Below are 23,415 nucleotides of genomic sequence, written 5' to 3'. Positions count from 1 at the left end.
TGCCTGTCCGTTCTGTTCTTCCACGGTGCTAGGTAGTTGTGGTGTACATGAACCTAGGGGTACGTCTGGAACAAGAACTCAGCTTGAAGCAGCATGTTACCAACATTGTTGGATCTTGCTTTCGGACCATTGGATTGCTGCGCAGAGTTTTTCCATTGCTTCCAGACACCATCAGAAAGACCCTGGTCCAGGCCTTGGTTATCAGCCGTCTTGACTATTGTAATGGTCTCTTGCTGTCAGCTAATGAGGAGGACCTGGATAGGTTACAGGTTGTGCAGAACACCGCAGCCAGGTTGGTTCTAAATGCCCCTCCGAGAACACCTTCAAAACCTCTACTTGCCAGGCTTCATTGGCTTTCCATCCGTCAGAGAGTTGTTTTTAAGATCTGTTGTACGGTCCACAAAGGACTTCATGGTTTGGGTCCCTCCTATCTGGCAGACAAGTTTGTGCCGTATGTTCCTTCTCGTGCTCTACGGTCCAGTGACCAAATGCTTCTCACGATTCCTAGGATCAAGCGGGCAAGGCAAGGGGGTAAGGCTCTGTCTGTGAGGGGACCGAGGATATGGAATGGTCTCCCTCTCCAGCTTAGGCAGCTTGAAAACCATCTGGCCTTCAGGAAAAAGCTGAAGACGTTCTTGTTTCAGGTCTAACCACACAGTCTAAGAACTAGTTTGGAGCCAGGGAATTCGATCTCCTGCAGGTTCAGCAGTCAGATAGCGCGGAGATACTCCCTTGGGAGTTTATTCTAGCGCTCTACAAACCTGCAAAAATAAAAATAAATAAATGTAGTCCTCTGTAGTTGGCCTGGGGCATTCGCGGTACTCAGCTGTTGTTGGATTTTGTTTGTGGCATTTTCTGTATGCTGTTCTTGTGCTTTTTACCACATTGCGCATTTGTATTGCTGCCCTTGCGCTGGTTGTCACGGTTTTCTTATCGCGCCCATCGCAGGTTTTTTCGCGTTGGGGTTTGTCTTTTTATCTCCGTCGAGGTGGTTGTGTCGCGGGCATTCGCCACGGTGTCGGCAAACCATCGCATGCTACTGCCGTGTTGTGATTCCACGTTGTCACTGAGTTGTTTTCCCGTAATGGGCTGCGATGATGAAAGTTGCGTTCCGCTACTTGCGGTAGTTATCACATGTTCTTGTGAATATACCCCTAGGTTCGCATGATACAAATAGCTTTCATCATCATCGTCATAAGATATCAAGGTTTGATGTTTCTATCTAGTGCTTCCCCACTTCACTTCCAAAATAAATTTGTGAATGAGATCTTTCTCTATCAATCAAATATGGCTTACTTTGCAGTTTATAGTAAAGGTGGTGATGTAGATATGCCTTTCATTTCTAAGACTAATTAATTCATATACCCATAAGATTTCTTCTCATATCCCCAATTTATTTTATCGTGTCTGCATGGTCATGTATATCATATATACAGATTATCAAGTGATCTCTATGATATCTCTCTCCCTGTCAATGCAGTTATAAAAAATAAAACAATGATGCCATTGAATCTCACCTAAAGTCTAAGGGCCCCATTAGGATGGCGGGCAGATCGCCCCCGCCAGGCCAGCGGTAGCTACCGCCCGCATCCATGCCGGTATGACCCCCGCCATATTATCATGGCTGGGGGGTCCGCTGCGGACTGAAAGACCGTCCGCTGTTTTTCCACCCGGTCGACATGTCAACCGGGCAGAAAAGGGTTCTATATGGTGGCTGTGTCTATCAGACACTGCCAGCCATATTAGAATGGGCATTTTGCAATGCCTTTCCGTGGCGGCATTGCTGCCACGGAAAGGCATGCGGAGTCTCCTTTGGAGGCGCATTCCGGGCCCCCAGTGTCCTAAGGGGGTGGGGGGTGCACATGGGGGGGGGTACCTATGGTACCCCTTAGCAGTTCCATGCACAAAATGGCAGGCACCATGTTTTGCTGAGTGCACCGCCCGCCACAATGTCAGGAATGCTGGATGCGCCCGCCACTGTGGCGGGCGCATCCTAATTTCAGGCACGGGACCCCTACCCTTATGGCGGGCGGTCACTGTCTACGATGGATGGCGGGAGGACTTTGTCTGCCCGTCATCCTAATGGGCCCCTAAGTCTCTGATGAACATATTCTCCACATCTGCTATCCAATTTATAACAATGGTTAGCAGTGAAGGATATGCGAACTATAACATTTTCTGTTTAGGCAGACCTTTGTAAAAATTCCATCCCTATATTTAATAGGTCTACTTAATCTAGAAAACAAATTACGGAATTATACCATTTATATTTATTGTCAACCAATTCTTTAGAATTCTAATGCAAAAACAACTTTCATGCTCCTTTTGACATGAATAGAAGAATTTAATATAGCCAGTTTCCTTTCATTTCAGACACGGATTTGATTTCTAAATGGGTTGTTGGAAAAGCACATATTTGAGCAAGCTAAAAAGAGACTTACTTTTCTTCATGTAGGGTTCTAGAGCATGGATGTATTTGTAATATATACATTTTGTATAAAAGTGTACATTGTGTACCAAATTAGTGGTAAACATGAAAATGTCAGGCACGAAATTCCCTTTCTTCTGCATCTACAAGAACTGATTCATCATTGAATGGAACTATATTTGCAGGTTGATATGTTGTTGATGAAAGTCTGGATAACAATGCTCTTCTTTTGCACTGGGTCCAAATAATTATTATTGCAATCGATATAAGCATGGAGAAAACAATGACCAGTGACATTGTCAAAATGGTTTCATCTGAAAAAAGAGAGACAAGAGTTATCTTTTAACAAAGTCATTACAGTAGCCAGTCTTTATATTAATCATTCAAATGTTACACCTATTAACAAATTGTTAATTTAGGTAATGTATTGACAGCTTAGAGAAGTCATGTAGTTGCTAACAAAGATACATGAGTTAGTGGTTTGCAAAAGAATGCAATTGCACTGAATATCATTGTGATGATTCACATTTATGGTATAGCGGTAACCTTAACTAAGGGCCTGATTTAGAACTTGGAAGACGGGTTACTTTGTCCAGTGATGGATATCCTGTTCGCCGAAATATAAATCCCATAGGATATAATGGGATTTATATTTCTGCAGATGTGTTATCCGTCACCGTTGAGTAACCCGTTGAGTAACCCGTCTGCCAATATTGAAATCATGTCCTAACCTGGTTTTACTCATATCATAGCAAAATAGAAATCTCAAAGACTGTCATAGATTGTCATTAGTGATGAAAGTCCAACTTGCAAACTAAGATGGGAAATGAAGCTTACTTCTTCTTTACAAATTTACAGCAAGTGGAATATTTGACCACAACCTGGCAATTTTAAGACTTGCAACCTTTTTCTGTAGGGGCCAGTAGCATGCTTTGGTGTTTGATCAAGGAGAATGCAAACTGCGGCTCACAGTCCAAACAGCAACCCCACCCCTCGGAACTCTTAGATCCATCTCTCTCTATATCAACCTATAAATCTACCTATCTTACAGGGTCAGCTATAGCAACTCTTTAGTCATAGTTAAGTCAGAGTTTAGTCTGAAATAGAATGTTTGTATTTTCTTAATAACTTTGGTGAAATACTATGAATCTGCACAAATTATATTTATTTATTAAAAAGTTCATCAAGTTTGAGGTCGGCATGACAAGCTACATGCAGATCTCTCAAAGGGGAAACAGGGGTATTAAAAAAGTGACCCCCCCATTTTAACATCTATGAAAATCTTTGTTCTCTAATGCAGAAAAACAACTGAACTTGATTATACCAAAGGTGGAATTAATTTAGAACTTTACAACAGGAAGTGCCTTTGCTTGCTTTGGTGTAAATGTATTAAGTAGTTTTCGGGTAATTAGCATTTAAATGTTAACAGGTGACCCTGGTTCATGGATCACCCATGGGTTAATTAAAAATATATATATATAACTCCCCCGTTGTAAGAAATTGGATTGTTATTTGGGGGAGGAGAGATGACTACCCACATGAAGGAATAATCACAACCCCTCGTGGGGTGACCCCTCAAAGTCACTAAATTAACCTGAAATCAACCCCTGGCAGCTATAGCACAGAGTAGGCATGATTAAATTTGAGCAATCTGTAAAGTATCTATGCAGTACCAAAACAGTAATGAAGTTGAAATGCAAACCAATAAAAGTCTAAAAATGAATTCGAAAAATAGAGTACAATTTAATAAACAAAATTACACCAAAATGCCAAAAATCCAACAAGGGGAACCGTAGATATGATTTTCTTAAAGTTTTAAGTAAAAGCAGCACCAAGAAGCATAAAGTGCCAATGACAGACAGAAGTAGCGGTAGAATGGGCCCTAGGCACAATGTCTCGCTGACCACAATTAAGAGCAGGTCAGAAACACCATCCAGATTCATCCTGGTCAAAGAGATTGACTTCTGACTGAGGTCCCAGCCCACCTCAGAAGTATACGTCAGACCTCAGCTAGAGGCCAAACAGCAGGGTTCAGTCCAGCTCTAGGTGCAACTTGGCAGTTGCAAGAAACGGTCAGTTGTTGCTTGTTGTGACACTGTAGCTTTAACAGGATGTCAGCTTCATGCTTTATTGGGAGTCCATTTCTTTGTCTTGGCTACAGAGAAAGCAGGTTGAGTCCTTAAAGGGCTCTTTTAAGGTCGCAGACAGCAATTTCAGTCATCTTCTGAAATAGGCCCTGTGGCTATACCATGTTTATGCCAGTCATGAGCGAGTGGGTGGGAATCACTCATGTGCACCCCTAAACAATGGGGTAAATGTCCCGGGTCCAATTTTACCCACTTTGGGGATTTTCAAAATGGGGGACACTTTGGCCCCACTAAACGGGCACTCTGAGAGCTGAGTGTGTGTGGGTAACATACTATGGTAATCTTACAGTCCCCCAACATCTAACACTAAAATGCAGTTCAGGCAGTAACCCAGAGACAGAAGTCTGGTAGAAGAAAGCAAGGTATTCCAGGAACCAGACAGTGGAGACACAACAATAGTTCTGGCACCCCATTTTCACACTTTGAAGTGTTGAAACGCCAGCAGACCTGTCAAACAGGGTTTGGCACTACAATGTCAAAAAGAGGCTCACTGTGAGTGGAGCCTGCCAGGCAGGAGGTACAAGGAAGGACCCTGTTAACATATGCCTGTGACAAGGAAGGCATCTTTGAAGTTTACTTGTTATATATAAAACACCAGCAGAGCCGTCAAGCAAGATTTCACATTCAAGCAGGTTTTGACACTACACTCTTAAAAAGGATGCTCAGAGCACCACCCTGCATATTCTGTCAGGTTCAGAGGGGTCTTGCCTGCCCATTCTGGTCAGCCCATTGTTTGCGCCTGAGATGTATTTCACACTCATTGACACCATTTCAAATGTTATTTACTGGCTAAGAGAAGTGGAAGAGCAAATGCAAATGGGCCTCCAGGGACTTTCAGCAGAAAAAAGGTACCTTTCTAAAATTACATTTTCATTAACATTTAGCAAAGCTCCGATTTCATCGATGAATCAGATTTTAATGCCTAGTAAAATAGTTGTTTAATTATTTTTCTAGGCTTTTCCTAGCCAAAATAATTAAATGTAATAATGTAACCCAAAAAAGCCAGCCTTACTTTTGGGGCTTTTTCACTGCAGGGCCATGTTTAACATGAAATTCCTAGATGCACTTATTGGAAATAAGGCGTGCACAGGGGTGACATTTAACTATTTAAAAGGAAGGCTCTGACCTGTCAAAAAGGGATATTTGGACAGGGCATATTTGCAGTGTAAAACTTCAACAGTGAGGCTACAAATGGTAGGCCTGCAGTCATGTTTGCACTGTCACTGTTGTGGATGTCACACTAGGTGCTGGTGATATTTAATGTACCCTTACAGGCCCGAGGTGCACTTTGCACTATATACTGGGGAATTACATGTACCTTCAATATGATAGAGGTGTACCAATTTAACCATGTTGATTGGGGAGTACAGGCACTTTATCTCCGGTTAGCAGGGATAAAGTACTAATAATTCTACAGCCATCAAAAATATACGATTCAGCAAAAGGTTAAAAAATGTGGGGTGGTCCTGCAGAAAAAAAGAATTTCCTACACCCACCATCCATTTCGGGTCTGTGAACCCAAAGCTAGGTCCATGCACATAAAGCTTCTGACTGGCTGGTCACAACATAGCAAAATCTGTTGCAGCTACTGTTACAGGATGTGGGGCTTGATGTGATGTCCTAAAAAAAAGAAATTGAAAAGAGCCATTAGGGAGTAAGGGGAGCATCCCTTTAGCCCCGGGATCTGGATGGTGGGGTGCGGGTGTGTCAGGGGTTAAGGTAAATTAAAAAGAAAGTAAAAACTAAATTTGAAAATGGGGGTCGCGGACCCTAAGAAAGGGTTTGCAGAAACCCACATGGCTCCAAGGTTCCAATCCCTGCCTTGTAGTCTGCAAGCCCCTGGCAATGGCCAGTGAACCCCTATTGGGGCACATCTTTTGTGTCCATGAAATTTGGCTCATAGTCCACCAGCCTATCCAGACTTGTGGGCCTTTGTTACATTTCCAGTGAAGTTCGCACACTATAGCGGAGGTACAATAGGGGTCCATGAGTGTTACTTTAAAAATCCACACTGGGGAAGAACGCAGTTTCCAATCTGGTATAGTCTCATAGAATGTGGAAGACGTATAGGGTCAAAACTTCACTGAAAAAAACAAGTCTTAAAATGAAGTTATGGTTATAAGTGGTTATAACACCTTAACATATGTTTATAAATACCTCAGAATTCAATGAGTATGCCGCAACAATATTCATACCAATACGTAACAACACCTAAAAGCACAATATAATTAAATAATACATAAACCACTTAATAAGAATGGCTTCATAGTAGTCTCTTCATAGTCTTAAGGGTAATGGGATATGTAATCTCATCTGTAAGATTTAGAACATTTGTAGTCAATCTGTCACATCAAGGGTGAGGTCATGAGCACTGCCAACCGGGCCTGTAGATCTGCAGCCAGGGACTCTCTGTCCCAGCCACCATCATGCCAGGAGGCACCAGTGCCCTCACGAGGGAGGTGGAGGACACACTCCATTCCAGCGCTTGATAACACATCACAGGCTCCGCTGCACGGGGAGCACCGCCAACTGGGCCAGTAGCTCGGCAACCAGGGACTGTGTATCCAGCCACCATTGCTCCAGGAGGCACCAGCATCCACATGAGAGAGGAGAAGGACACGTCCCCTTCCAGCACTTGACAGCGCGTTGTGGGCTCCTGCTGCGTACGAAGCGCCCCAGCAAAGCCTGGGACAAGGGCAAGCCCGTCCTGTGTCCGTCACTACCTGGGCTGGCCACCTCTCTTAGTTTTTGCTTCAAGGGTATATGTGGTGAGTCATTTTTTTTAACTGCTGAGCAAATTCTGAATTAGTGAAAGATTGTGGTCATGAGCACGCATAAACTGCACTCAGATAAATACAAAGGCAAGAATAAGGACATGGGTAATAAAACTCCCAATAGGAACATTTTGGACTCTTATTTGGCACGAATGATGAGCACCATTAGCAAAGAAATAGATTTGGTTGAGCGGCGGATGTCCATGGATCGGGAGAAGGTTCAGACCCCACAATACCTACCCAGTTAGGTACATCACCAGAAAGGGCTATCTCAACCTCAGCTGCTACTGCCATCCTGTCTAGGCCATTTGATGGGGCCTCGTTAGAGCTCAGTTGTGTAGATGCATTGAACGATAGTGATCACGCCCATCTAAGCCAAAAGAAAAAGCAAAAACAACTGTTCTCTTGAAGGGAACCCCCTGCTAGGAATTTGAGGAAGAAGGGTCAATCTGTGCCTAAGGAAGACGGTGGTGTCAAGTCACCATTAAGCTGGGACACTGTTCTGGATAAACTTAAACCTATTATAGCCCTATATGTAGCCCCTATAATGGAGAAATTGCAACGCTTGGTGCTAGAAACTTCTACCCTACTACAGAAGTGTGATTCAGTTAGTGATTGTCCCTCTAAGCTTAAAGACCTCCCAGTTGCCCCAAGTAATAATGAAGCTGATAAGGGGAAAACTTGCCAAAGTTTAACCCCCGTCCATGGTCTACCCCCTAAACTAATAGTGCCCGGGCCCTATATATTGGATAAGGGCATTAAAGCAACATTCCAGCGTGACTGGTTTGGACACGTGATAAATAGGGGACAAGAAAGAGGGTTAAGGGGAACACCCCTAGAGGCTAATCATTTGCTCACCTTCAATCTACCTCCTGCATGTAGTCCTTACCTTGTCATAATGACAGGCTTTTGGGGCTAGGCCTGAATATGGAAGACACCACTTCACTGGCTCTGTAGAAACACCAGTATTTCCTCTAGGGAGCAAAACAATATATTTGTTAGGAGAGTTGGGCGGGTAGGCCCTGCCAATAAGCATTTGAGGGAGGGCTGTGTGGTGATTAACTGAAGATATCTGGCCCTAGCAGGACGACTGCTTCAGAATTTTTGTATGCAGCCACTACTGGAGAGAGGCATAAATCTTACACTGCTAGGGTTTTTCTACAGACATCTGCTATCAGGGAGAAGGGTAAGACCTGTATCATCTGCAAGAACAGTAGAGAAACCATCCATTCCTACCCACAATAGATGTTTGCCCCTGTCTAGTTTAGATAGTAATGATTGACTCCCTGATCCATCTCGTAATCTTATTCCTGATAATTGGACCTTGTTGGATTCTAAGACCACACAAAATGGGAGCCCAAGCGACCGTCCCATAACAAAGCTGGTTAGCTGGAACATAGTGGGTATTGGATCCAAGTTGTCAAATCCAGAGTGGCTCAGTTTTGTAGTCCAATACGATATAATAATGTTACAGGAATCTTGGAACCAGGATTCCCCCTTTCTGGATGGATTTGAGTTCCACTGTGTCCCAGCTAAAGCTATCAAAGGAGAGAGGTCACTGGGTGGGTTAGCCATCATGATCCATATAACTAAGCTATGGGCCAGATGTAGGTAATTTTAATTTACCACCTCTTAAATACCGATTCATACCGAATCGGTATTTAAGAGGTGGTAAAATAGAGGGGGGGAGATGTAGGTATTTCAGATTCGGTAAATACCGAATCGTTAAGATTCGGTATTTACCGATTCTGTAAATACCGATTCGGTATTGCCCATTGATTCCTATGGGCCTTGCAGCCCATAGGAATCAATGGGCAATACCGATTCTGTAATTACAGAATCGGTAAATACCGATTTTCACAAGGGTGCAGGGGGTGTCACTTTGACACCCTCTGGCCCCCCCAAAACAGGCTCGGGTGCCATGTGGCAGGCATACATGCCCCAAGGGCAGGTCTGCCTGTCATATGGCAGAGGTGTGCATGCACACATGTGCATGCACACCGGAATCGGTATTTTACCATCAAATAGGATTTGATGGTAAAATACCGATTCAGTAAGGCTTGTGGGACTCAGAAGAGTCCCACCTACATCTCAAATTTACCGATTCGGTAAAAATACCGACTCGGTATTTTACAGAATCGGTAAATTTACCGATCGGTAAATTTACAGATTCTGTAAAATTGAGCGACCTACATCTCAAATTCCAATTACCGGTCGGTAACGGCCGAATTCGGCCGTTACCGACCGGTAATTGGCCACCTACATCTGGCCCTTAGAGTGGACCTTTGAAACGTAAGGGCATACAAGTTTTGTGCATTGTGGTGTATAGCAGTTTTATCATTTTCCTGGTGAACTTCTTTCATTCTGTTTATGATCCTGGTTGTTAGAGCAAATCTTTATTTGAGATGTTGGCTACCTTAGAGGCTAGATCCTTTTCCAACCTTGTTTATTTTAATGTAATAGGGGGCGGGAATTTTAATGCCAAGGCGGGTCGAGATCTTATTGACTCTGACCCGTTAGTACAAGGAGATTCATCCCCTGGTTTTTTTTGTAGCAGATCAGAGATGTCGAAGGCTGATTAATGCTATCGGCCAGGCCGATCACAATGTAGGAAAGCCATTTGGGAATTGTGGAGAAGCCATTTGATCTCAAACCAACATTTGTAGGCTGGGGAAAACGGTCAGTAATTGCCTATGTTTTAATTTAAAGATCCCTGGGGAAAATTGTCTGAGCAGAAGATGTTTTGGCCACTTGCTATGGTAACCAAAACCCAAAAGGAGTTGACCTGGAAATAGTTACAGAGGAAATTCGCTAGTTAATCCTGGCCTGTCCATTAAAGATAAAGGTCAAAAGGGTGAAGTATTTCAATCCTGCTATGTTTAACTCTCTTTTTGGAATTAATCTAACCACTAATCTTGGATTCACTACTTGTGACCAATACTCCAGCAACGAGTGTCTTAGAGGTGTTCCAACCCATAAATCATTCTTCCAGATCACTCATGTATGATCTTTCTGGTAAGAAAGCGATTGTAAAAGCAGGTTGGTTCGACGATAAGTGTAGGGCTGCCAACAAGCTGCTAAGGGAGGTGCTGAACAAGAGGTCACGAGTTCAGAGTGATATTTCCTTAGCAAGAGCAATGTATAGGGCTCCTGTTAGGGATAGAAAAGGAACCCTGAAGGAGGAAGCCTGGGACTGTTTAATACACACCTGTAATTCACACATGTAATTCCGATGATGCCAAGGGGTTCTGGGAGATAGTAAAGGGAAAACAGTTTTCTACCAGTCTGTCCAATGATTTGGGGACAAATAAAGCTCCAGAGCAACAGGCAACACATTTTAAATTGATCTATTTGTCAGAGTCTGTGCACCCTGGGGACAATGCTGAAGTAGCACCCAAGTTTCCCCTGCACATCAATGTTGAGCTGGAGGAGGTAATTTCTGCCATACAACCCAGCCATTTCAGTAAGGCCCTTACAGCCTTATTCATCAACGGGCCGTTTTACGAGCCCCTAATAGCGAATCATAGCGAATCGCTATTAAGGACTCGCAAAACGGTATTCATGTAGGAATTGCTAAATAAATAGCGATTCCTACACATTCCTTATTTGCGAGTAGCAAATTGCTAATCGCAAATAAGGAATAACTCCCCATTCATTCCTATGGGCCAAAAGGCCCATAGGAATGAATAGGGAGTATTCCTTATTTGCGATTAGCAATTAGCTAATCGCAAATAAGATAGCGATTTAAAGGGTGCCAGGGGTGTCCAAAGGACACCCTGTAGCACCCCTTAAATGCAAATTGAAACAGGTGTTGCACACACACATGTCCAAAGGACATGTGTGTGTGCAATATGCAACTTAGAAAAATGCTTTTAAAAGCATTTTTCTAAGTTATTGCTATTTACCGAGAGGTCTGACCTCTCGGTAAATAGCGGCCCAAAATTGCATTTTCGCAATTTTCAAATGCTTCATGAATAGCATTTAAGGAATCTCAAATAGAGATTCCTTAAATGTAATTCCTCGCAATTTAGCGAATTAGCAATTACCGATTTTTGCATTTGGGATGATGAATCCCAAATGCAAAAATTGCGCTCGCAAAGGGCCAGATTCTCAGAATCTGGCCCTTTGCGAGCGCAATTCGGCTTGATGAATCAGGCTGTTAGTCCTGATGGGATCCCTTTGAATCTCTATAAAGCAAACATCTCTTTCTGGGTTCCCCTGCAAGCGAGTGTTCTAAATGCAGCTGCCACAGAAGGTATCCCTAGATCCTGGAAAATTGCCACCATCATATCAGTTTCTAAGTGAATAGAGAGGATATGTGGTGCTATAAACCTATCTTTCTATTAAATTCTATTATTAAAGTGGCGGGTAGAGTTGTTCTGAAAAGAATAGGTGACTTGGCACAACTTAAGATTCTTAGCCCCACTCAATATGGGTTCAGAGAAGGAAGAGGCACACAGGAACAGTGTCTAAATATTAACCTGCTAATAGGGAAATACATATGGGCAAAAAGATGTCTATCTACTTAGCTTTCATGAACCTGAGTAGTGCTTTTGACCGGTCAAAACTGTGGAACTTACTGGCCGGTCTAGGTATGCTACAAGATCTAATTGATTCTTACGGGCTCTCCATTTTGATATCGCTCCCTCTGTTATGTATGGCCAGGAGGAGGAATGTACGGATTCCTTCTGCCTTCCCTGGGGTGTCAGACAGAGCTGCATAATGGCGCCTTTTGTTTTTCTACTCTACATTATTGGGTTGGACAATTTCCTGGTGCTGAATGGAAAGGACATGCATAAAATTAAATCTTCACTTGTCCTGACATTGTTATACGCAGATGATCCGGTATTATTATCTTGTACCTTGAACGGTCTTAAAGGTCTGGTGGACCTGTTCGTTAACTTTATGGACGAGATTGAGGTTGATGTAAATATTACGAAGACCCATTATATGATATGTGGGAAGCAGCCCGCTAAAACCAGACCAATAACCATTAAAGGGAAGATTATTTCAAGAGTAAGCTCATTTTCTAATCTGGGAGTTACCTTTTTGCAACAGAATAACAGGACCTCAGATCTGGCCAACAGAACAATGCTTTAACCAAGAGTGTGGTACTTCATTCAGGTTTTCCTTAAGGATAGGCAACAAACCAGTTCTCTCATTGATGCAAATTTATAGGATTAAATGTTTACTGGTCCTTACATATGGTGCAACCATCTGGGGGTATCTGAATTTTCCTAATATACAACAGAACAGCTTCAATAGGAAACTACTTGGGTTGGGCCCCTCAGGCCCTAGCCTTTGTATACTCAACGAGCTTAACCTGGGGTGTGTGGAAGACCAAGTAAAATTAGTCCCATTCCTCATGTGGTTAACGATCTGGAGCAGGAAAAATACAACTTTTAATAGGGCAGTCATTTTAGATTTGTTAAAACCACAAGGTCAAAGAGCTGTTCCTTGGCCTAGCAGTTGAGAAGAGAGAGAGAACGCTGCCATAGAGAAGCCAATCATGAGAGCATGTATGAGCATTCAAACCAATGTGGGCCCTGAGCCTCATCTATCCCAAGTTAGAAGTCCATGGTAGAGTCACTGCTCTACCATGTGGGCACCATTGGGCATAGGCTTTGTTTTTGACCAGGACAGTCTTGTTATGCTCCTGTGAAGGGACCTTGCCACAGTCTCCTGAACATTTGTTCTTGTTCTAAAAGGCTTATGATTTCCCTAGGCTGAGTTATCTGCTGCCAATATTGAAATCCAGGGGCTTATACCAGTAAAGACAAGCCTTTATTTACTTGCAGATTCTTGCTGAAACGGCTGTTGTAACTGCTTTGGGGTCCTTTCTGAAAAATGGCATGTATTTGAATGCCACCCTGAACTTGTAAACTGTGTTTTTTAATTGAATTTTATTATACTGATGGAAGCTGTACTGAATAGGATGCTTTCGATATTTTTTGTATCTTTAAAAGTTTTCAACTGTTTTTATATCGTGTTTTATTTATTATGTTTGGTTATTTCTTCCTGTACTTTGTGCTTTTACGATTATTGATTAATAATCAAATAAAGATTTTAATTCAGTAAGAATACATTTATAGTTTATTTATTTATTTATAGAGCGCATCATTTATCCCAAAGGATGTCACGGCGCTGAGGACACTAGTAACAGGTGAAAGCTGGGTTAGCCAATTGTCGTGGGTCAGTCTTTAGGGAAAATGTGTGTCTTAAGTTTTTTGCTGAAGATGTTATAATTGGTAGTTAACCTCAATTCCACTGGAAGTTCATTTGAATGTCGTGCAGCCAGGTACGAGAAGGTGTGTCCTGCTTTATTCTTTTTTATTTTCTTTGTTATGGCACGAGCAAGATGTTGTGATCCTAAAGGTCTGGCAGGAAGGTAGAAGTGTAACTTATTCTGAAGGATAGTGGGCCCTTTATTATTGAGTGTCTTATGGGCATGACCCAAAAGCCTGAAGCAGGCTCTTTGGCGCATGGGCAGCCAGTGAAGTTGTTTTAAGCATTCTTTGACGGAGCTGTATATGCCTTTCTGCATACTAGTTTAGCTACAGCATTCTGCACTACCTGAAGTCGTTGAAATAGGTAGTCTGGCATGCCTACAAAAAGTGCGTTCCCATAGTCTAGCCTGCTGACTAATAAGGCCTGTGTGACTGACTTCTTACTTTCCAAAGGGATCCATGCAAAGAGTCTTCTTAGGAGTTTTAGAGTGGCAAAACTTTCCCCACACAGGGATCGAATATGGGCCTGCATGGATAGTGTGTCCTCAATTGTGATGCCTAAATTTTTGGCTGAATGCTTAGGTGACGGGGCATCTCCCAGCGTGGCAGGCCACCAAGAGTTGTCCCATATTTTTTTTGCCTCACCGAACAATAAAATCTCGGTTTTGTCCGCATTTAATTTGAGGCAAAGCTCTGCCATCCATGTGGCCATTTCCGTTAGACAATTATTGAGCCTCAGTTTGCTGTCAGCTTGCCCCTTCCCCAGCCTAATTATAAATTGCGTATCATCCGCATAGAAGCATACCCCCAGACCCCACTGTGCTCCAATTTGTGCCAAAGGTGATACATAGGCATTGAACAATGTGGGGCTGAGGGATGCTCCCAGTGGAACGTCGCATTTGAGTTGCTTGGGTTTAGATAGGAAGGCTCCTAATTGTACCATTTGCGTTCTGTTCTGCAAAAATGAGCCAATCCATTCAAGCGCTTTCCCATTTATCCCTTTTTCTAGCAAGTTCTCTAGTAGAAGATGATGGGAGACCGTGTCGATTGCCGCCGACAGGTCTAACAGGATCAGGGCCACAGCTTCGCCCTGGTCCAGAGTTGTCTCCTCATAGTGTTAAGGGTAATGGGATATGAAATCTCCTTTGTAAGATTTAGAACCTTTGTAGTCAATCTGTCACATCAAGGGTGAGGTCATGAGCACTGCATTTGTTGTGCAAGTTATTGTTTGCCAGACTGCTGTGCAAGTTTTGGATACCAAGCTAACCAACGATCAAAAATCCGAGGCTATGAAATTGTCTGTTAGGGAATTGTAGTTATTCACAGCACAAAGGATGTTTTCTAAGCCTAGTTCCATAACATGGCAATAGAAAGAAATAAGCATTAGCAAAGCCAACAGGTCTCAGCAATGGGAGAGCAATTGGCTTTGTCAATGTTAATGTCTTTTGGTCATGTAGCCTAAGAGCACACAGTATTAAGCAGAGAAGCTGTGATTTATTCCTGGTTTCTGGTCTGCCCCTTTATTTTTGTCTATTTTTTTTCCCGTACAAGGACGTTAAGGCACAAGTAGACATTACCAAAATGCATAAATAAATAAGCAGGATGCTAAGATAGTGCGGATGAGTGGATGAGCCTGGCTATGAGAGCACTTCTGGGATTTTCCTGATTACCGACTGGTGGTGTTTAATCAAAAACCTGCTGCTGGAACAATACATTTTCGCTAGGCTGAAATATTTGAAAAAAAGTCTGTCCAATTGTTTGATGAATCTATAGAAAATGTGAACTGTTGACTTAGCTAATGTATGGAGATGTCACTTTAGAGAAGTAAACACAATATGAAACACTGCATGGGCTACGAAAATTAACCTTTTTATGAATGAACTGAACAGCATCTAACCTTAATCAAGTTGTAAAAATAATGGATCTGTGTCGTTTATGCAGTTGCGGTCCGTCCCCTGTCAAAGTAGCGGTGTGGACCGTAGGAGGGAGCTGGAGGGGTGTGAGGTGCAAATTCTGGGGACTAAAGATAATTTTTTTTAAGTAAAATAAACTTACCTGAATGCCGCCACCTCCGCCGTCCACCCCGATTGCGCTCGTCCTGCTTCTGGGACAGTCTCCCAGACTGCACTGCAGCCAATCATGCTGCTGCAGGAAAGCAGCGTCAGGATTGGCCTCAGAGCTATGACTTTGCGCTCCCAGGCAGACTGGGAGCCTGTGTCTACTTTCTCCAGCTACTCTGCTGGGGCTGTAGAAAGTTTCACTGCGCATGAGATGTTTGGCTGGCTTGAAATAGCTGGCCAAACATCTTATGCGCAGTGAAGGGACAAGGGAGTGGACTAGCACTCCACAGTGTCATCCCCCTGGATCGGGTCCAGGAGGATTAAAATAAAACGATAATAAAACGGGTTAGAAACCAGTTTTATTTGCGGGTGATGGCAGGGGGGGCGGTGCTCTTCTGCCCTAATGGAGGGGTAGCTGCTTCGTTTATGGCAACTGCTGCAGCAGTTAGCCGCTCACATGAGAACCGTTTTGGGAAAACATCTGCTGCATTCTTTCAACAACAAAGTCTGCTCTGAGAGCTCTATACATATATTATGATAGCCAAGTGAAGTTTGGGAAATGCAATCGTCATATGAAAACCACTGGCCATGTAACTAGTGTGGGTAGTGGTAGTAAAAAAAAAACACCCAAAAAACCCAGCGAAACCTGGGGTGCAGTGGGCTGCTCAGAACCCTGGGCCTGATGCACTATTGAGAGCTACGTCCTTCCGCGTGGCCCTATATGCAGAATACATTCACCAACTGGTGGCACATTAGCCTATTTGTTGTTATTGGGTAAGAATGGGAGACATGACCTATTATGGTGGGGGCCACTTTGAGACTTTATACTCTTCAAGTGTCGATATATTACATGTTTCACAATTAAAATTTGCTATTGTTCACTTTGGAACATTAGAAAGAATAACTTTGGCATGCAGAAGGCATGCTCGTTCTGAAAATGTTGCCCTTCGAGGGAGCCTTGTGTGGCTCAACGTAATACCCACATTGATGCTTTTTTCGATGCATTAGATTTGATGAGATGACAATGCCGAAATGTGGCTGCAGGTCATCTCGGTACTGCCAGGATTAAAGCGGATTATGCTCAGAAATCATGTGGAGGCACTCAGATATCAGGGAGGAATTCTTGCATTTCAGACTCTGAATTAATTCTTATAGACCGTCAGAAGCTTTTAAATGTATTCATCTGGGTGTTTCTCTTCACAGGTATAGGATCAGACATGTTTAGAATTTTAAGAGACACATTTTATAGGAAAAAGAAAAGGTGTATTAGAACACTTTGATGATCGTTAATGTTATATTTACATTTTCTTTCTCTTGGCATGAAACAATACATATTGGAACTGAAAATGGTGTGAACATGTGTCATGAGATGTTTAACCTATAACCAAATTCCTAAAACCTCTGAAACTGTACTATTTTGTTCTGTAACTGAGTGCTCTGGGTTGAAAATAAACCGCTGTCAAGCAATCGATTACACACTGAAAGTGCTTTGTTTTACGAGACTCTATTTGATGCACGATGGAGCGTGTAAAAAACACGAGCACTCGTGTTAAGGGCTCATACAAAGAAAAAAGTAGCTCCTAAAACGGGAGCAGTGGATGGACACAAGTAATTGGTCCATGTTCTGGGGAAGGACTAAACACAAGAAGAGGCATGCCATGGACAAAGGATTTGAGGGTGACGACGGAGTAAGCAAATGGTAAGCCTATGGGCGGGCTGAAGCCCACAGATTGAAAAGACATGTTTCTTGGAGAAGTGTGGCTCAGGGGTTAGAGGCACCAGACCCGGAAGCTGAGATCGGTCCTGGACCAGGGTTCAATTCCCCGCCTCGCCGGGTCTTGGGCTCAAAAATTCCATGGACTCGATAATTCTCGTTCCGGTGCCTACTCGACTCACGGGTTCACACTCTGCGACTCTGGGCAATAGCTTGCTTAATCTCCACTACGGCCCCTCGCGGCGGGATGCCTGGCTTTCACCTTGTGGATACCCTGCTGGGGCTATCTCACAGGGGAATACCAGGACGGGTTCCCAAGGCAAGCGCCTTGATGCCTACGGGTGATACGTGCGCTATATAAATCGCAATACATACATACATACATACATGTTTCTTCGAGACTGTGCATTCTCTTTCTAGCCAAGACCTAAAAGGGTGCTAAGTAAATGGGAAACTCTATCCATAACTTGTCTGATCTTCAGGTAATTGATTTGAATTCCAGAAAGAGGAATACAGTATTCCAATCTTTTGAGTTTGGTAAATTTGAGTACCCTTGCATTGGATAATAGTAAAATCTGTTATTTTCACCACTTTATACACTGGTACGAAGAGCTTTATTAAAAGTGTTTGTGATTCCCAAATTTAAATTACCCTGCCAACTTAGGGTGAACAAAGCAAACACAAGGAGATGATCAATATTTTAGCTCACTTCACCACCTCAGTTCAGACCCAGCTATATGCAACTCAGTCTTGACCCTGTGCCTCATCTGAACTGAGGTGGCGAAGTGAGCTAAACAATGATGATGGATTCAACCAAGATCCGTGACAGGGGGTGAGTGTCTGAAAAGTTTCAGCGCTCCGTCCATCATCTCCTTGTGTTTGCTTTGTTCGCCCTAAGTTGGCAGGGTATGCCCAGACGTGTGTCCCTTGCTCACTTTGCCACTGGATTCAAGCTAGCCTGGCAGATGAAGGGTGTTACCCTGAAACCAGTCCCAGGATGCTTGTTTCCGGTTCAGGGAAGACGTGACTTGGCGGTTTGGGCTGGCCTATTCCCAGGAGGCACAGGGTCAAGACTGATTTGCATATAGCTGGGTCTGTACTGAGGTGGCGAAGGGAGCTAAAGAATGATGATGGATTCAACCCAGATCTGTGACTGGGGGTGAGTGTCTGAAACGTTTCAGCGCTCCGTCCATCATCTCCTTGTGTTTGCACAGTTGTTAGTGGCCACAATTTAAGGGGGCAATAATGAAAATGAAATGAAAATGGCACTTATAAAGAGCATGGGTACCCTAAGGCCTCCCAACACTAAGAACCGAGCCTGCAGGTGCACGCCTTAAATAGCTGGGAACAGGAACGTCTTCAACTGTCTACGAAAAGACAGATGGTCTTCTTCCAACCGAATATAATCAGGAAGAGCATTCCACCTTATGGAGGCAATATAGGAGAATCGTCGGCCTCCACTTCTGGGCCTGTAAATTCTCTGAACAGTAGCCTTGCGTTTGTTTCCAGAACGAAGAGCTCTACTGGGATGATATGGGACAATGATTGACTGTAGGATAGGTGGACTTTTGGCGGCCATAATCTTGTGGGTGACACAAAGGGCTTTAAACTGAATCCTCTCTGCAACTGGCAGCCAACACAGAGAGGCTATAGCTGCTTGAGCTGATTCTCTGCAGGGAATATAAAGAAGCAATCTGGCTGCACAGTTCTGAACCGTCTGGAATCTCATTATTGTGGATCGGGGGATCCAACATAAAGGGCATTCGCATAGTCCAAGCGAGAAAGAATTAGGGCTTGGAATACTAATTTCTTCGCATCCAAGGACAATAGGGGGAGAACTTTCCTCATCATCCTTAATATCCAAAGTAGCATCCTGCTACCTTCTGAGCTTGGACCTTCATGTTTAGTTTATTGTCCAGCCAGACTCCCAGACTTTTTATTTGATCTTTTTTTCAGTACCTGGGGCTGATCCTCAAAGAGGCATCAGATTCCTGAGACCACAAAAGAAAATGAGAAAACCAAGCCACTTTCCGGAGAAGATTCACTGCTAGATAAGAAGTTGACCCGGAGGCTCATGTGAACTGCCAGGATTCCAGAGCTTAGGCAGCACTAAGGTAATGGGGTCTTTGCTTTGATTGCTAGATTAGGTTACAGGATGGTCCTTTGGGGATGACAAACAATGCTAAATGAATGTGACATGTTCTAAAATGCTAGTTTTACAGGAGTATGTCTGTTAGGAACAGAAGGAAGCCAAAGCAGGGAATTGTTACTGAGCCAACCTTATTAAAACATTCAAAGAAAATGGCTACCACTGTCAGAGAAGCACTGTTTCTTAGACGTACAGTACTCTACATCACTAAACCATAGTGTGTTAAACATACTAGATAGGAGAGCAGAATGTGGATCTATACTAAAGAGGAGGCTACATCATATTAGCATGCAGGGAGGACTTAGTGCTGTCACAATCTTTGGTGGGGCCCAGGGCAAAACATTTTGTAACACACCTTCGACCCAGGAATGTTATGAACCTCAGAAAGATGAAAAGCGGAGTCGCTCCAGTAGGATTCAAATTTGGGATTTACAGTTGGCACGCAGATCTACACAAAAGCCACGTTTACCCACATCAATTTTGCCCACAAAAAAACAGGGCTCAGAAAAAATGTGGCGTTCTATTCTTATCTTATTTTGAGGCATCTTTGAAGCACCCTGGAGGAAATGGTCTTTAGTGCATTAAAATTAAACAGTCCGTTGTGAAGGGCCATTGCCTCCCTTTTCCGAAAACAAGCCTCCCCTCTCTGTCCTTTCTCTGTTCCTCCCAATTTTTGTGTGAACACTGACAGGTTTTATGTGTGCATACAGTATTCTTAACTTTTGTAAGAAGAGTCATTCCTTATTCTTTCACCACCCAGTACAGTCACTAAACATGGGTGTGTCTCATGCAAAGCACCTCTATTACAAAGGCTGCAATCACAAGACAATTGTTAGACGTTGTTAATTTTACTATGATCCATTAATGTTGTCATACGTTGTAAACTAAAGTAGGGGCCCACTGAAAGGAAGGTATCTGGGCAATTAGCCCTAGTTGCACACCCCTAGTGATGGCCCACGTTCATCTCAGCAAAGTTAAATGTCAGCAACTCAAAGTAGAGAGTGAAAGATGTAAATAAAGTTCAATCAGGAGTCTTCGATTTATGTATTGGAATTCCCTGTTCAAAGTAAATACATTCAAGAATGTTTTACACTCAGACAGATGGTATGGATAATTGTGTATTAGGGACAGGAAAGTATACTGAGCAACCTAGATGCCTTTGTGCATTATGAGATATTTATTGTGTTATGTTTTCAACTTTTTAACTGTTTTGGTACTTCTAAATGCTTTACATATTTTCTTAAATTAAGCCTGTCTGCTCTGTGCTACGGCTACCAGGGGTTGAGCTCAGGTTCAATTTACTGAAACCTTTACTAAACTTAGGAAGAATAGTGACATTATTACTTGTGGTGAACTCTCATCCCCCCAGCGAATAATCCACTTTGTCACACAAACGCCCCACTTTCTTTAATAACTCAAGCCCCGTCACATTGAATCCAATTATCTTAACCATTCTTGCACTGTTTCTGCATGCCTTTGCAATCATGCCACTGCTCTCCTCTGTGTGCCAGTGTTGCCCACTGAATTAATGCCATGTCTTTCATCTGCACTCCGTTTTCGAGCACTTCACTGGACCATAGGAATCCATTCCTGACGTGACGCCACCTACGTCATAGCACACCAAAGCACTGCCACTTTGCCCCCATGTCATTCTGGCTGGCTCCTCACTCTTTCTAGTGCACTGCCTCCCATGTTCTCTGCTCCACCACAGTCGGATCCGATGGGTGCTCACTGCAAAAATACTGCCAGATTGTTTCTGTTTGCAAGGGATTAGCTACCTCACCAGCACTTGATGGCAAGGTATTCAGTCAGGCGAATGTCTACAGCAAGCTCTTGTTAGTAGATGTGATGTTCAATAAGAGCAGGCAGTTTTAGCTTTCCTGCAGCCCAGGGAGGAACTGCCACCTTGGCCACCCTTCAGCCGGAAGCTATAACAAATGCAAAGTCTGAAATCGTAATGCAAGAATGTGCTCTGCATGTTATAATTACAACTATGAATCACAACCACACATTTCAATCCCCTGCACTGCAACGCCTAATTTAACAGCACTGCAGCTGGAAGTGGAACATGTCTGTCAGCAGGGTGCTAGGGGAGCTGGGGCACAACCCGTACAATAAAAAAAACAAGCATTTGCAATGCAATAGGTCTCACAATTGCGAGATTTTTAGCTATTGGCTTTGTACATGACAATGTCTTTTATTTATGTGTTTAAAAAACCTGCAATAATAAAAGGCATTGTTTTCATAAAACCAATATGTCAAAGTTTCTAAAATGCAAGACCTTTTGCATTGCAAATGCTTGTTGTTTACAAGCGCCCCGTGCTGCACTTTCACGTTAATAGAGGCCAAGCCCCTTTCTTTAGATGAGCTGTGTCTAAAGAAAGGTCAGTGGCCGCTATTTAAGTGAAAGCGCAGTATGAGGCACTTTTACCAAACAAATGCTTTTTTTTGTGTAAAAGTGCCCCGTGAAAGCATGCATTGGACGCTGAATGTCGTGCCTGCAGTAAGAGAAACTCATTAAAGAAAATAGTGCTTACAGACTAAATAAGACGTAAGTGTAACAACCTAAGTAAAAGGGCCAGTCCTCATGGTAGGTTACAAATGAAGACAAGGTGGTACTAAGGAGGGACTAAAAAGCCTATTAACGAATGAGAAGCCAGCATTTAGGAAGGATAAAGACACAAGCCAATGAAAAATATGGACGGGGAGTGAGCGGGGCTTCAAGCCACGATGTAAATAGTAGCTGAACACTGGGGGAGGAGATGTGAGATAGGAGCGTCTGGGCCCTCCGCGCTCCCTTTCTTTTTTGTCCTTATTGATTTACAGCTTGTACAGACTACAGCAAAACGATTGTTAGCCTCAGCTTCAGAATTGGCTATACTCACTAGAATCAAGGCTTTCAATGACTCGGCTAACCGGCGAGGGTGTCCCCTGCTCCAGAGACGCAGGCATTACACCAACGTGTCTGAAGGCAGAGGGATTGCTGCAGGGCTCAGAGCGGAGTGCGCTCAGAGTGGAAGTGGCAGCACAAGTCTTAGCGTCGTATGTGGCGTTTCTGAGACACCAGAGAGCAGGTTCAACACGGACCCACGGCAAAGCGGAGACCCAGCTAGATGGCAACAATAGAAGGTGCTGGGAGGAGAATCCTGCAAAACGCTTTCCACCCCCTATGGAGAAGGAGAACTTGATACCTGTAGGGAAGAGAGGTGAGCAGAAAGGTGAAACCTCAAGTCAGGACCGGATTTCGTGGGAAAACACTCCGTACCCGGGACCTTAAAGTGGTGGAAAGTGCAGTAGGGGTAAGTCAAAACTCAAGTTTATTCTCAGCTACTGTGGATATATCCCCTGGTAGGGTTCCACATAAAGTTACAAAAGTAGGAAAAGTTGCGAGGCATCAGGGGAAGAGCCCCCGGGGCAGGGGGAAAAAGATCTCCCTCTTACAAGCCAAAATTACTCCTTCATTAAAAGCTTATTATAAAGTGCTGACACAAGTAATGGCATCAGGAGACAATGAAGGAGGTGCAAGTGGCGGGGCGCGGAAACAAATGTGCTAACAAGAGGGAACCTGTTAAGCCCTCTAAGCCTTCTGAGCCTTCTAAGTCTGCAAGTAATCTAGGAGTGGAGAAGCAAGGGGGCAAGGAAATACAAGAAGATGCACAGAAAGAAGGAGTAGTTGGTATGGGGTTCCAATAACAACGCAGAATAGGTTTAGCATTCTTCAAGAGAACAAGTCTGCTGAGAGCGAGGAGACTGAGCAGGCATGTGGGGCAGAGGCACCATGGTACAAGTAAAAGATTTGTTAGCACCGTCAAGTTAGGCATTAGATATTAGTCATTCAACCTCACGCTGACCATAGGATTGCAGGGAAGCTGGGTCTGGACATTGTCATTTGGAAAAACCGGCAAATTTTTAAATT

The 23,415-nt window shown here is 43.4% G+C and overlaps 1 protein-coding gene across 1 annotated transcript in view; it reads right to left on the bottom strand.

Annotated features, from left to right (window-relative positions):
* Positions 1–2,255: 2,255 nt before the first annotated feature.
* CD302 (CD302 molecule) overlaps positions 2,256–23,415 on the bottom strand; it is a 229,296-nt gene continuing 208,136 nt past the window's right edge. The window contains exon 6 of the mRNA XM_078681679.1: positions 2,256–2,742. Coding sequence (XP_078537805.1) covers positions 2,543–2,742 — 200 coding nt within the window. The 3' untranslated portion in view covers positions 2,256–2,542. The remainder of the gene's footprint in view (positions 2,743–23,415) is intronic.

This window comes from Lissotriton helveticus, chromosome 3_1 (genome assembly GCF_964261635.1).
Source record: "Lissotriton helveticus chromosome 3_1, aLisHel1.1, whole genome shotgun sequence".
Classification (NCBI taxonomy): Eukaryota; Metazoa; Chordata; class Amphibia; order Caudata; family Salamandridae; genus Lissotriton; species Lissotriton helveticus.
Note: the sequence above shows the minus strand (reverse complement) of the source record. Positions and strands in the feature narration are given on the sequence as shown.